The 14510-nt window shown below is 40.3% G+C and overlaps 1 protein-coding gene across 16 annotated transcripts in view; it reads right to left on the bottom strand.

Annotated features, from left to right (window-relative positions):
* The window catches only part of MICU1 (mitochondrial calcium uptake 1), a 213971-nt gene that overhangs the window by 137439 nt on the left and 62022 nt on the right, over positions 1–14510 (bottom strand). For 12 of the 16 annotated variants that reach the window (XM_043552124.1, XM_043552121.1, XM_043552120.1 and 9 more), the window contains 2 exons: positions 12536–12716; positions 5844–6006 (listed from right to left, as the gene is read on the bottom strand). In XM_043552124.1, coding sequence (XP_043408059.1) covers positions 5844–6006; positions 12536–12716 — 344 coding nt within the window. Of the gene's footprint in view, positions 1–5843; positions 6007–12535; positions 12717–13026; positions 13105–14510 lie in introns of all 16 variants that reach the window. The other 4 variants (XM_043552131.1, XM_043552134.1, XM_043552132.1 and 1 more) reach the window with 2 other exon arrangements.

The raw sequence follows: 14510 nt of genomic DNA on the forward strand, positions 1-14510 counted from the left end.
ATGTGGACTGTGCTAATATGTCTCCTAGATCATCATGAGTTTTTTTGGTTTGTTTGCTGTTCTAAAAAAACAAAAGCAACGCGAAAACTCTGACGAGACTGTCAAATAACCAAAATGACCACCAGATTCTGTGCACCAAGGTAAAATACTGGAGTTTTCTTCGACTACTGCGAACACGTTTGTCAATACAGACATTTACCGGATCCTGACAACCAAAATCTCAGCTGAACTGAGCACAAAAGCTGCAAGAGAAACATACTGCAAGAAAACCCAGCTGTTTCTGGAAATCCTTCCAACCCCACACCACGAGAACCAAAAAAAGGATTCAAAATACTCAGTGAGAAATCGGAGACTATTGTGACCCATAATCTGAACCCCCATGTGTTTGGTGCTGAAGATACTTTTTGGAATGTCATCCAAGTTTTGGACCTCTTCCTCAAAGTGAATTTTGCAGCAGACTATGACAGTTATGCCAAGTGTTTCAACCATATGCCACTAAAGGTGACATTTCAAATCTGAAAGGAGAATTTTCTACTGACATGAATTTATCTAACCCTGACAATGTGAAACTGGATGTGCTGGCTTTTTGGATCAGTCATCAAGACATACTTCCCAATTACAGCAATGTGGCACGGCAAGCTTTGAGTGTACCCCCTGGATCTACTGATGCAGAGCACTTATCTTCAAAGTTGGACTACCTCCAAGACAGCATGAGGCTCAACATGAGTGAGGATACTTCCATAATTTTCTTTGAAGTGTACACAAAAACCAGGATTTCTGGAAAAACTACTAGCTCTGAGAGGAAAAAAATATACCTTTGTACATTAAAAAAAAGTTTCAGTTATACTGTAGTAAAACGTGAATATTAGAACAGGTTTTTTTGTTTTGTTTCTCCCCACTCCCAATTTTTCTCTTTTCTTTTCTTTCTTGTTTTTTTAAACCTGATTTTGTCCCAGTTTTAATATTTGGAAAATAAACAATGAAAAATTCCCTGTTTTTTTCTTCTTCGACTACAGAAAATGCAGAACACTAACTTGATCATTTTGCCAAAACCATGTCAAAACAAAATCATGTAGCTAACCCATGGCAATCCATACGCACACTGAGTGCTAAATCACATTAACTAATGTGTTATATAACAGTCATTTTTCTGACGTAGACAAGTTAGATATACTAGTAGAACAGTGATATTTCTTATGCCACTGCTAGTGCTACAGTACACCACACACAGACCAAGCTGACAGAGTACACGTACGAAAACAGCAGCTGAAAATGTGGTACAGCAAACAGAACCCGTCTATTGACCAGGAGGTTAATGAAACTCCAGTGCCACAAGTGTTAAGGTTATAGCTCACCTGCTCTGGTGCTCTTGAACCCAGTATCACAGAAAAAAAGGTTAGCTTACATGGAAGGAATTAGCCAAAGAGGAGACTCAAATTGGAGAGAGCACCACATAGGCAAGAACAGAGACAGAACAAAACTTAACTTTCTTTTTTGACACACAGTCTCCTGTCTCAATGATAATGCAGCCCAGACTCATTGGCCATAGCAAGCTAACAAAGTGCTCCATAGGGCTGGTAACATCTTAACAACTCGACCCCTCCACTCCCAAACCATCCATTCTCACTAAATACAGTACAAGTTACAATTTTCTACTACAGATGAATTTCAGTGGCTGGCAGCTTAGTTTCACCCATCAATCACAGTCAGTACAGATTCTTCTATACAATGTGCACTGGCTCAGTTTTGCTTTTATCTAAGTAACGTCCATTTCCTTGGGTCTGTCAGAGCACACAAACATAGTCTAAACTAATACTTATTGCCACATAAATGGTAAGAAACATGGAAATAATTTTACTTATCTGGGTGTTGCCCACTCCATACCTTCAGGGACAGATGAGATAAAGGAAAATGCCATCGTCGAAAAAGCAAACCCGATTTAGTGAAGCTGCCATAAGCACTGGCCCATTTATTAAATTTGTACAGCAACAGTAGAACTTTTGATCAACTACACCAAACTATGCCACTGCTTCCCAACTGATTTCTATTTGCAAGAGTTCCTCAGTACTACTATCCCCTGGAGTATTCCAGGGCATCTTATGGAAGAGAACATGAAGCAAATTCAAGATGTGTTCCACCTAGGCACAGAGTTGCAGCTCCTGTCTTATACAAGGCTCTTCATAATGGGGAAAAGAATGCTAAAATACATACTGATTACAGGGAGCTTAAATGATTTGTCAAAGATGCTTATCCGCATCGACTAACCGATGAAATTCAGAACCGTCTGGCAAATGTCTTTTTCCTGGAACTTGGTTTATGACTGTAGCATACCACAGAATGCTTTTTGGGATAAACTGCGAAAATTATCAACATTGTGATAGACTACCTGAATTACATAGGAGTTCTCTCTTAGTATTGTCAAGAAATATTGCTAAACATTTAAGAGCTTAAACTACTTAAGAGCTTTGTTGGACAGGTTATAAATAGCATTACACTGAGGGGCACAATGTGGAACTAACTATCTGGGGCTAACATTTTCTCCAGTACCGGGATGTAACGAGACATCAAGAAAACTGACCAAAGCCGATCAACCTACATAATGACATACAGCAACCAAGTCAGTTAATTTAAACTGCATCATAGATTCATACACTTTAAGGTCAGAATGGACCATCATGATAATCTAGTCTGGCCTCCTGTACACTGCAGGCGATGGAACCTCACCCACTCCTGAAATAGACCCCTAACCTCGGGCATCATATGATTGTCATTATATACCACAACTCAGTAAAATGGAAAGACTACTGTTTCTTGAAGAGGAAGTTACTCACCTTGTGCAGTAATAATGATTCTTTGAGATGTGCCCCCTATGGGTGCTCCACTGTAGGTGTATGAGTACCCCTGCGCATTTAAATCGGAGATTTTTGGTAGCAGTGTCCGTTGAGCCCACACATGTGCTCTCCTTCCCTTGTGGTCTGCCTTGAGGCTATCTAGCACTGTGCAGGCAGCCCCACCCCCCACCCTCACTTCCCTTTCCACTGCAGAGCCCCATAGATAACTCCGAAGTAGAGGGAAGGAGGGCAGGTTGTGGAGCACCCAGAGGGGGACACATCTCAAAGAACCATCGTTACTGCACAAGGTGAGCAACTTCCTCTTCTTCTTCGAGTTGTCTCCCTGTGAGTGCACCACTGTAGGCTGCCACTTCAGAGTGGAGTCTGTGACTACAGAGCGTACTGTGGGGTCGAAGATGGCGTCGGGGCTGAATCTTCAGTGATCGCATAATGTTCTGTGAAAGTGTGGGCAGAGGCCCAAGTCGCTGCTCTACAGATTACTGAGCTAGGGATATCTTTAAGGAATGTGACTGAGGTAGAAACTGACCTTGTGTAGTGTGTATGGACTCTGGATGGAAGCAGATTGTGCCCTTGATAACAGTGATTAATGCAACCAGAGCCCCATTTGGATAGTCTTTGAGCCGATATCACAGAGCTTTTGGATCTTTCTGTGGACGAAGAATTCAAGGGATTTCCTAAAGTCCTTAGTCCTGTCCAAGTATAATGCTAGTGTCCTTCTAACATCTAGCACATGCAGAATCATCTCTCTGTTGTGTCAACGTGGTTTGCGGGGGGGGCGGGGCGGGGGGGACGGACTGTGAGATGGATCTGTTGATTCATTATGGAAAGAGAAGAGAAAGCGGCGAGAAACTTGGGATAAGGCCTTAGAGTTACTTTGTCTTTAAAAAGTCTGAATTCTGGGTGTGCCATCAGAGTCACTATTTCTCCTATGTGCCTAGCTAAGGTCACAGCAATTAGAAATGCTGTCTTCATGGACAGGTGTAAATGAGAGCAAGCTGCCTTGGTCTCAAAGGGAGGTCTAGTCAAAGCCCTGAGAACTAGGTTAAGATCCCAGGCTGAAACAGGTGATGTCACATGCAGGAAGAGATTCCCAACGCCCTTAAGGAATCCATGCATCAGTGGGTGAGCAAACACTGAGTGACTGTCTACCTGGCGGTGGAAAACTGTTGTCACCGTGAGATGTACCTTAAAAGAGCTGAGTGAGAGTTTTGACTGCTTGAGGTCTAAAATGTCGTGTAAAATTGGTGGGAGGGGAGGGGGGGACGACAGATGAGGTTGGGTCTATGTGTTTAGAATCACAACAAACTTGAAGCCGTTTCCAGTTTGTAGTTAAGTGTGTCGAGTGGTCAACTTTTGGCTGTGTAGCAACATGTCTTTTAGCTCATCAGAGCATTCTGCCTCTAAGCCTTAGAACTAAGAAGGAGCCAATCCTGAAAGCAGAAGATCCACAGGCTGGGGTAAAGGATCACCCATTGTTTTGAGAGAGCAGGTGAGGAATGGACCAAAGAGGAACAGGAGGGCTTATTGCCATCTGTGTCAGATAAGGGAGGCAGACTTGTCATGGCCAGGAGGGGCAATCAAAATAACTCTCACTTTGTCTCATTGAATTTTCAACAGGACCTTGGATAGAAGAAGAAACGGGTAAAAGGCATACAAGAAGGCCCTGCCCATAGGAAGATAAGGGCATCTCCCTGTGAATGTCTACCCAGGCCAGCCCTGGAGCAGTAATGAGGATATTTCTTGTTCCAGTAAGTAGCAAAGAGATCCACAGTCAGGGCTCCCCAAAGGGTGAATATAACTCGAAGGACCTCTGAGTTCAGTACCCACTCATGGTAGTGACAAAAATTCCCAACACAGACTGTCAGCTGTCACGTTCTGTATCCCTGGTAGACAGCTGAGATGAGCCTATTGTGATAGATGCACCAGTTCCAAAGTTTGCTTCCTTGATGATTTATGTAAAATATACAGGTTATATTAAGTCCATCATGATCTTCGAGTGGGTGCTCTTGATGAAAGGCAGAAAGCATTCACAGGCGTTCCTGACAGCCCTTAGCTCCAAAAGAGTGATATGGAAGGTCACTTCTGTGGAAGGCCATTTGCCCTAAGCCTTGTGCTTGGATAGGTGAACTCCCCAGCCTATTAGGGAGGCATCTGTCCCAGGATGGTGAGTCTGTGTAGTGGGAGAAATGCTCTTGCTTGTACTGCATCAAAGTTGGTGCTGATAAACTCCAGTCGCTGTACTGGGGTTAGTGAACCGCTATAACGAAGAGAACCGTGGGGAATACCCTGGGTATTTCACACGGATGAAAAATATTTCCGTTGGTAACAGAAATTTATATAGAGGCAATAAAGAAAAATGCTGCTTGAAAACTAGAGTTGCTTTAAGTATATTTACTTTGTATAATTTGTGCTTTCACAGTTATAAAGATTTAAAATTTTGAATCCCAAACTTTACGGTCATTAAATTGTCTGACATAAGCCCCCAATTTCCTGCAACTGTGAAAATTTAAATAGTTAAAAATAGGAAAAAATGCCTAAAAACAAACATTGGTATCTGTTGAAATTTAAAAAAAAATTAAAATTAAATTAAATTCCGCCCTGCCTAATTATCCTGCAGTACTCCACTGCAGTGAGAGTACTGGATACGAACCCAAGTGCTGATATGGAATTTAAACTTTGTAGTCTTCTGATGAAAAGCTGAACATATTACCTGCTGAATTATTACTTTTTTTACTCTATTACTACTTTGTATAATATTATGCATCCACAAGTACACGTGTTTAGAGGAAAATATTTATTTGTATTGCAGCAGCATCTACAGGGCCCATTGTGCTAAGCAATGTAAACATATACAAATACAAGGTGGTCCCCTGCCAACCTATTTGTACAATGAGAAGTAAAAGTTGATTACGAAGAGACAGTAAAGAGTTTATTCTGAACTCTTCATTACATATATCACCCCTAAACATAATTACTGAATATTTTACTTACGTTCTGGTTGTTTTTCATTAGGAGTAATGGATCTCACAAAATCTTGTGGTGTCATAAACACCTCTGGTTCTCCATGCTCATGTATTACTTTCAAGGTGGCAAAGTATCTGAAGATTTTGTCTGGAGTGGAGTAGGCTCGTATCCTGTTCTCATACTCCATCACCTAGAAATTAAGTTAAACACATATCAGTGCATACAAGAGTTTTCCAACTTTCACTCCATATTTAGTCCTGGTGAAACTTTGCCACATTATGACAGGTTCTAAATACAATGGCTGCACAATGCCAACAGGGGTTAGGCTACAATTACACGACACCAGCAGCGCTATACTGCCTGTAGTGTAGATGCTTCCTACAACAATGCAATGGATTTTTCAGTCACTGTAATTGATCCATATCTCAGAGGCAACAGCTATGTTGACAGAATAATTCTTCCATCGATCTAGATGCATCTACACCAAGAATTAGGTCAGCTTAACTACGTCACAAAGGGATATGAATTTTTTTACACACCTGAGTGACATAACTACGTAGACCTAAATTTTAAGTGTAGACCAGGCCTTAGTGTTGCCAACTCACAGGATTTTATCACAAATCTTGTATTTTATTTCAAGTCTCATGTTTTCCTAAAGCCCCAGCCCCTGGAGTCATGTGATCACTTGAGACTCTCAGCATTCATTTTTTAAAAACTAAGTTTCTAGGCCTCATGGTTGTGGAAAAAAATTTAACAACATGAACCTTCAATATTCAAAAATCAGAATGCAAATAAAGAGCACAAAAATTACTATTTTTTAAAAAAAATCTATTATTACACCAACCTCAATTTTGGGGGCCTGAATCATGATTTTAGAACTCTTGGGTTTGTGTCATGACCAGGACATTGGCAGACTGACTTAGTGGTCAAAGCAGGAGTCAGGAATCAGGCCAGGTCAGATACTGGGAGGTCAGAGTCCAAGACAGGGTAAACTGAGAATTGAGTGTCAGGAGGCAGGCAGGGTCAGGTTACCAGAAAATCAGAGGCAGAACACAAACTTGAGAGCAGAACCACAGATCAATAACCAGAGTCAGGCAGGGTCAGGACATCAGGAATTCAATCCAGGGAAACAGGAAGCACTATGCACACAATCCAGAGCAGGGTGGATCCCAGTTGGATGGACAACTTCCTGTTCTTGTGCTCGGTTTAAATAGGGGCTCTGGACCAATCAGGGTCCCCAGTGTTCTGCCAATCAGCTCCCAGGACTGGGGCCCTCTCTCTGAGTTCAGCTCCTATTCTGAAAGTAGTTGGCAGGTCCCTGGGTGGTAGGTTGGAACCTCCTAGCACCAAAGAGCCCCGAGGACCAGGGTTGAAAAGCCATGGTCCCCGACATCTGGGCAATACAGAGTAAATGCTCCGTTTATTCCCTACTTTAGTTCTGGTGTAGGAGAGGGAAGGCGATATGAAGAGAGGAAGGGGAAGTGGGGGAAGATGAGTAATCCTTCATTTACGGATTGGAGTTGGGCAAGATTACTGTTAGCCACTGTCCGACCCTCATATGCAAAGGCATAATTTTGCCTCACTTATTCTTCTAATCCTTTTGCACTACATTTTTATAAGATTCTGCAGGGGCCCTATTCTCAAATCTCTGCCCAGAGCCAGGTTATCATTTGTGAATCTTGCAAGCAATTGTTATTCTAGGCATACACATTTTTCTCAACCATGCAGTCAGAGTTGATCTAAGATCACAAACTCATTAAGGCAATGGTAGTAGTATGCAAAAATATAGATTTGTATTTCATTATGTCTAACAGCAGCAAGTCTTTGTTCAGTAGCTTTTATTTCTACATTACCACCAGCCACATGTTCACGTGCTTTTGTAAACTGTTACCTCCACCCTGGAATAAACACTGATGTCAAAGCATGGCCTGGAGTACACAGACAGTGTCTCATGAAACAGCACTTAATTAAACAGACCATCAGAAAGCTTCCTTAGATCGATACTAGATTTCACAGGAATTCAATTCAGAACACATAGCTCCAGAGTAAGTGGACTTGAAAGTTGAGCCTGTGTCAGCTTCCGGATTACTGTATTCTGATTAGGTTGCAGGTTAAGATAAAAAATCAACAAAAAAGAAGAGGTGATGAGGAACTGAGCAAGTATTTCAGTGTACCAGTTTAACTGGACCCAAAGTCGGTAATATTTTGAAAAATAAAGCAAAAGCTGACCTAGTAGTTTCTTGAAAATCAAGAAGGATTTTTGAATCCATCTATTTCCTGTGTATGGATTCTAGCTACAGATAAGAGTCCACTGAATTCAGAATCGGGATAGAACACAAGTATGCAATAATGTATCAATTCATAATCTTGCTGGAATCTTGTTTTGTTTTTGTGATTTACATTGGGATTAAGAAGTAATATACATAGGACTAGAAAAGGACAAAAATATTAAAAGCAAGGAGGAAATGTGTCTTTTAAAACAGTGAATTTAGTAAATGTCATTAAGAAACTGAAGGATAATGTTAGATGTCATTATTACAAATTGGAGACATGTAAACTTTCTTTCAAATTCTAATCATTAGCAGTAACAAACATCAAGGGGAAAACAAATGTCTGAAAGTGACAACTGATGATAGGTTAACAAAACAGGGAATTTAAGCCAAATGTGGAAATTAAAAAAAAAATCCAACTAGTTCAATATCTAGTAGGCTGGTCTCAAATCCAATCTTCTAAAAAAACCACATTCAACACTGAAATTTTCTAATACACCAATGAACAAGATTGGTTTTCTTCTCAATTGTACACAGCCCTGTTCACCACTCCATCAGATCAGCTGAAGCTATTTCATCACTTGACAGAGGATGAATAGGACAGAGACAATAGGATACACAAATAATAGCAGTAGTTATATTTTACACACGCACTGCATATGTGTGGATTTTTCTCAGTCGTTTCAACAGGGAAAACATTAATACCTATTCAGAAGTATCCTTAAGATCCAGGACTAAAGTCAGTCCTAGTAGAGTTACTTCTGGAGAGATTATTATTATTATTTTTTGTTTTTGGAATACAGCAGGTTGCAAGGATTTTCACAATATTTCCTGAGATGGTATCCTTCTGACAACAGGTTCTTCCTATTTCTGAAAGGTTTTCAATAATCTGTATAATGCAGGCTAGTCAAAAGAGATTGTGCAGTCTAAAAAGCTAAACTCTAGCCAAAACCTGGACCCTCAGAGCAGTATCACCTGGCTCAACAGGGAGAGTTTGCATTCTGCCAATTAAATACAAATATTAATAGGTTAGTGAGACGGTTTGGAAAAAACAGCAGCAAGGGATCCCCCACGCCCAACAAAAGAGAACCACTGTTCTGGAAGCTTAAAGTCTGCTCTCTATGACAGGTTGAAGGAAAAGAATCTCTTCCACTGCCATGAGAAGAAAACTAAATAAACCAAGGTTCACTGTAATCAACATTTCAGTGCACTTCCACAGTGTCATCAGGCCCCTCAGATCATCATCTGATAGAGCAGGAACTCTAGCAGTCTGGTTTCACACACAGCCTGCATAGCAATAGTGCAGATAAATTAACATTCATTTACTTTAGGCTGCTTACTGCAATGCATATTGAAATGAAGTCTCAGCATAATTAACCCTCATAATGCAGAATACCTGCCAAGAGCTAATGACAGTTCCCAAACAGATCTTAGTGAAGCAGTCCTAATGCAGTACACACTCTTTTTCAAATTAATTAGCGAACAAGTTACACCATTCATATGGTTTTATTGGTCATTAACCTTCAGCTACAATAGCACTTTATCATTGTTTCCCTCTCTCTCATTTATAAACAAATTTAAATATTACTCAAGTTACACATGTACACAAGAAGATATTTGCCCTAGAATCATCAGTTTATAACAGCCGCCCCAGGCTCTAATTGACGCTGAGCGATTACATCCCAACTTCCTCCAACATTTCTTCACCATCCAAAATAACTTGTGACATGCTTAATTTATTATTTCATCACTAATTATTGCATTCATTAACAGTGCTGGGATAACAGCCATGTTTCAAAACTCAAAGACTTCAACTGAAGTTTTTCCCCCCTATGCTAGGACATGACACATACAACCTTTTGGTTTATTATATGACGATATGAGAAGAATTTATATGAAGTGCCAGAAACTCCTGAACTGCTAAAATTGACCAGTTTTCAGAGCACAGCATCCTCCTATAAGTTCATCTGACTACAGTATTGAATGTGAATGGGTTAAGTCTTTACTCCAACATCAGAACACAGAACCTGAGTGTGTCCAAACTCACCCACTTCATGTGGCTGACTTTACAGTAATTAAAAAAACAATACAACATACATCAGTTAGGCAGGTCACCCCCTACTGTAACTGCTGACTACATACCAGAGATGGGACCAAGCCCACAAATAAAAGGTTCACTTAAACAACAGAAACGTGGGCTCCAGTGCTCGGGGAACTGCTGGAAGCCTACCAGTTAGGCTTGCTGCCTCATGTAGGACTAGACTTCAGCATCAGACTCTGAGGAGACATGCTTAACCCTGTGCTGTGGAAGAACAGGATTTATTGTTAGTGAAGATGCTGGTAAACCTTTTGTCAAGATGTCCTGCAGTGGCTCTAGGTTGTGAGTACCAACCTCTGGGCAGACTGCTAAGAATCAGGGCACAAACTCCAAACTGGTTGTGAGATCTACATTTAGATTTCACCAACCAATTATCAAGTGTAAACTCCTCAAGCACTATAACAGCCCATCCATGGAATCACAGACAGTTCCCTTAGATACTCTGATCTGTCCTGACACCCAGGTAAACCTATCTTTGTGACAGTTCATCCCTTACACCAAGGATCATAACAAGATTCAGGTTACTGCCAGTCCCGTCACTTATCACAGGTAAAATGCACTTTAGATCTCACACCAAAGATGCTTGTAGATAATTCTATAATAAACTATCTAAAGATTTATTATATAGGAAAAGGAATCAAGAGTTATTTACAAGGTTAAAGCAGGTAAACATATATACACACAAATGAATTCCAATCTAAAGTTCCAAAAAATTATAGAAACTTCTATAATAAGCAAGCTCTATATGTCCTTTAGCAGTAACTCAGGCTAAGCACTGGGGATCATTTGCTTATGCCTAGTAATCCTTTCCTCCCAGTGTCCAAGCAGCATAAAGAAACAGTTCCTTCTTGTTAGTGTTTTTTTATTCCCTTTCTTCCTTCTGCTCTGAGTTGCAGACTCAGCTGATGGGATGAATTCACTTGCATGACTCATCTTCACTGAAGGGACAAAGCAATGAAGACTTTTGCCTTCTTGAATGTTCCATACTTGTCCTTCTGGTGGTGATGAGCCTCCCATGATAGACAGGACACATCACCTCTGGTTGGAGACCTGCATTTCACACTAGTTAATGTCTCTCTCTTGTCTGGTGATTTACACAGTTACAAAGGTTTACAAATCAAATGTTCTAATATTACCTTATAATATGGGATATAGATGTTAAAAATGAGATTAATGCAGGCAGCAATTTATAAGCTTTCCAAATACGTATATGTCAGTGTTCAATGGAGAAATGGGGACCTTGGCATGAGCTGGCACCTGGTCTGCTAGTATCACACCTTAATCACAACAAAGTTATGTAGCCTAACTACTGAGAGCAAAAATTAGTTCAGCATCTCCAAACAAAACCTTTACAACATATAAAAAGTTATTAAGCCACTACATACTAATCACTTACAATTTAGCAACTAATGAGATTCAGCCTCCAACATATGGACTTAAAAATAATTATCAGGAGCAAATTATAGAAAAGGAAATGTGAAGAAAATACACTCTTTTGTTCTTCTGTTTGGTACTGCATAGACCCTAAATAAAACATAACCCAATGAAACAAGCATCCAGAGAGGTTAAAATACAGCCATCTGCTAAAACTGAGTTATTGGACTTTTCGTCAGACCAAACTGTAATCTTGTAATATTGACAGTAACAGCTATTGACAATTAACGTTGCAGATCATTCTAAAGGAGTCCAAAGCACTCAAGACTTCCCAGTAATGAAGGTAGGTCAGAAGTACCACTTCACTACTAGAGTGCTTTTTTCCTACTTAAAAATGTGGGGGGAAAGGAATCAAACAGCAAATAAGCATAGGTGTCCACTTTTTATGATCGACATGGCCTAAATAAATGCAGAAAAGAGAGAAAAGTTGTTTTTCAGTAGCCACAGTGAGAGGGTGACCACATGGAATAAAAAGGAGCTGCCCCTTCTTGCTGGCTGTGGAGGGGTTGGGTAAGACACTTAAGACGCAATTTTAATTATGTCATGCTTCTCAGATTTTAATCACTGCGATTTAATATAGAGCAAGGTAGAAGGCCACTAGCCTAAATTTTAAAAAGGAACTAGTGATTAAGTAACTCACTTTTTGGGTACCCAACTTGAGATACCTCAAAATGGCCACACTTCCCAAAAATCAAGCCCCCTTAAGGCATATCAAGTTGAGCACTCAGAAAAGGGGTGACTCAAAGTCACTATTCCCCTTTAAAATGAAGGCCAGTAAATGTAAATATCCAAAGTCAACCCATAAGTACTTGCAGTATTTAAAATTTTAATTCTGTGGCCTGTATTTTCTCTCCCTGTTTCATTACTGTGCAACTGCAGCATTATAGAAGAACATTATGCGTGGCAAGCTTTTGTACCTTACGATCTCTAAATCCAGAACGTTGTTTCTTCTTCTTCTCTTCTGGCTGAATCCCTCCACTACTTGAGTCAACAGTCTTTCTGTCATCGTCATTCTCCTCTTCTTCTTGGTCCTTCACTTTTTCATTAGTTTCTGTCCTTGCATTGTGTTTTACAGATGACTGTGCTTCTGCATGGGCTCTGTGATAGGCAAGAAGACAACAATGATCAATTCAGGAACTTTAGAGAGTCCATAAGTAACAAGTTAACCAATTTTTAACATTGCATTCAACCAAAGAGATTGGAACAACAGCAGATTTGACTGTAAACATCTAAGGTTGTAAAATACTTGAGGCAGGGACTGTCACTGACTGTGTCTGGTAAAACAATTAGTACAATAGGGCCCTGATCCTGATTAGGGTCTGTGGGTACTACTGTTACAGTATTAAATAAATAAATAAAAATAAAAACAAACAAACAAACAAACAACCAACAACTTCAATTAACGTACTAGTATGGTCCAACAGTCCAATGGTAGCACCCTGCCATGATACATTTCCACTTCTCCATCTCCAGACACAATTAACACCTGGTATTTGGCAGGTGGAAAGAGAAAGCACATCAAGTGATTTAACACTGACAGTCAATGGATGTCATCACTGAGTTCTAAAAGGGAAACCTGCACAGACTTCCTTGATTGGAACACTGGCTGCAATTCAGAGCTTTGAGGATTACAGAACAAAAAGCAAATGAAAGAGTTAGGATCTTTAAGAATTTGCAATACATACTGACAGGTTTCAGAGTAACAGCCGTGTTAGTCTGTATTCGTGAAAAGAAAAGGAGTACTTGTGGCACCTTAGAGACTAACCAATTTATTTGAGCATAAGCTTTTGTGAGCTACAGCTTACTTCATCGGATGCATACTGTGGAAAGTATAGAAGATCTTTTTATACACACAAAAGCATGAAAAAATACCTCCCCCCACCCCACTCTCCTGCTGGTAATAGCTTATCTAAAGTGATCACTCTCCTTACAATGTGTATGATAATCAAGTTGGGCCATTTCCAGCACAAATCCAGGGTTTAACAAGAACATCTGAGGAGGGTTGGGGGGTGGGGGGGGAGGTAGGAAAAAACAAGGGGAAATAGGTTACCTTGCATAATGACTTAGCCACTCCCAGTCTCTATTCAAGCCTAAGTTAATTGTATCCAATTTGCAAATGAATTCCAATTCAACAGTCTCTCGTTGGAGTCTGGTTTTGAAGTTTTTTTATTGTAATATCGCAACTTTCATGTCTGGAATCGCGTGACCAGAGAGACTGAAGTGTTCTCCGACTGGTTTATGAATGTTATAATTCTTGACATCTGATTTGTGTCCATTTATTCTTTTACGTAGAGACTGTCCAGTTTGACCAATGTACCAATGTGCCAGCAATGCTCCTCTGCCATGTACATTGATCAAACTGGACAATGTACATGGCAGAGGGGCATTGCTGGCACATTGGTCAAACTGGACAGTCTCTACGTAAAAGAATAAATGGACACAAATCAGATGTCAACATTCATAAACCAGTCGGAGAACACTTCAATCTCTCTGGTCACGCGATTCCAGACATGAAAGTTGCGATATTACAACAAAAAAACTTCAAAACCAGACTCCAGCGAGAGACTGTTGAATTGGAATTCATTTGCAAATTGGATACAATTAACTTAGGCTTGAATAGAGACTGGGAGTGGCTAAGTCATTATGCAAGGTAACCTATTTCCACTTGTTTTTTCCTACCCGCCCCCCCTCCAGATGTTCTTGTTAAACCCTGGATTTGTGCTGGAAATGGCCCACCTTGATTATCATACACACTGTAAGGAGAGTGATCACTTTAGATAAGCTATTACCAGCAGGAGAGTGGGGTGGGGGGAGGTATTTTTTTATGCTTTGTGTGTATAAAAAGATCTTCTACACTTTCCACAGTATGCATCCGATGAAGTGAGCTGTAGC

The sequence above is a fragment of the Chelonia mydas genome, chromosome 7 (assembly GCF_015237465.2).
Source record: "Chelonia mydas isolate rCheMyd1 chromosome 7, rCheMyd1.pri.v2, whole genome shotgun sequence".
NCBI lineage: Eukaryota > Metazoa > Chordata > Testudines > Cheloniidae > Chelonia > Chelonia mydas.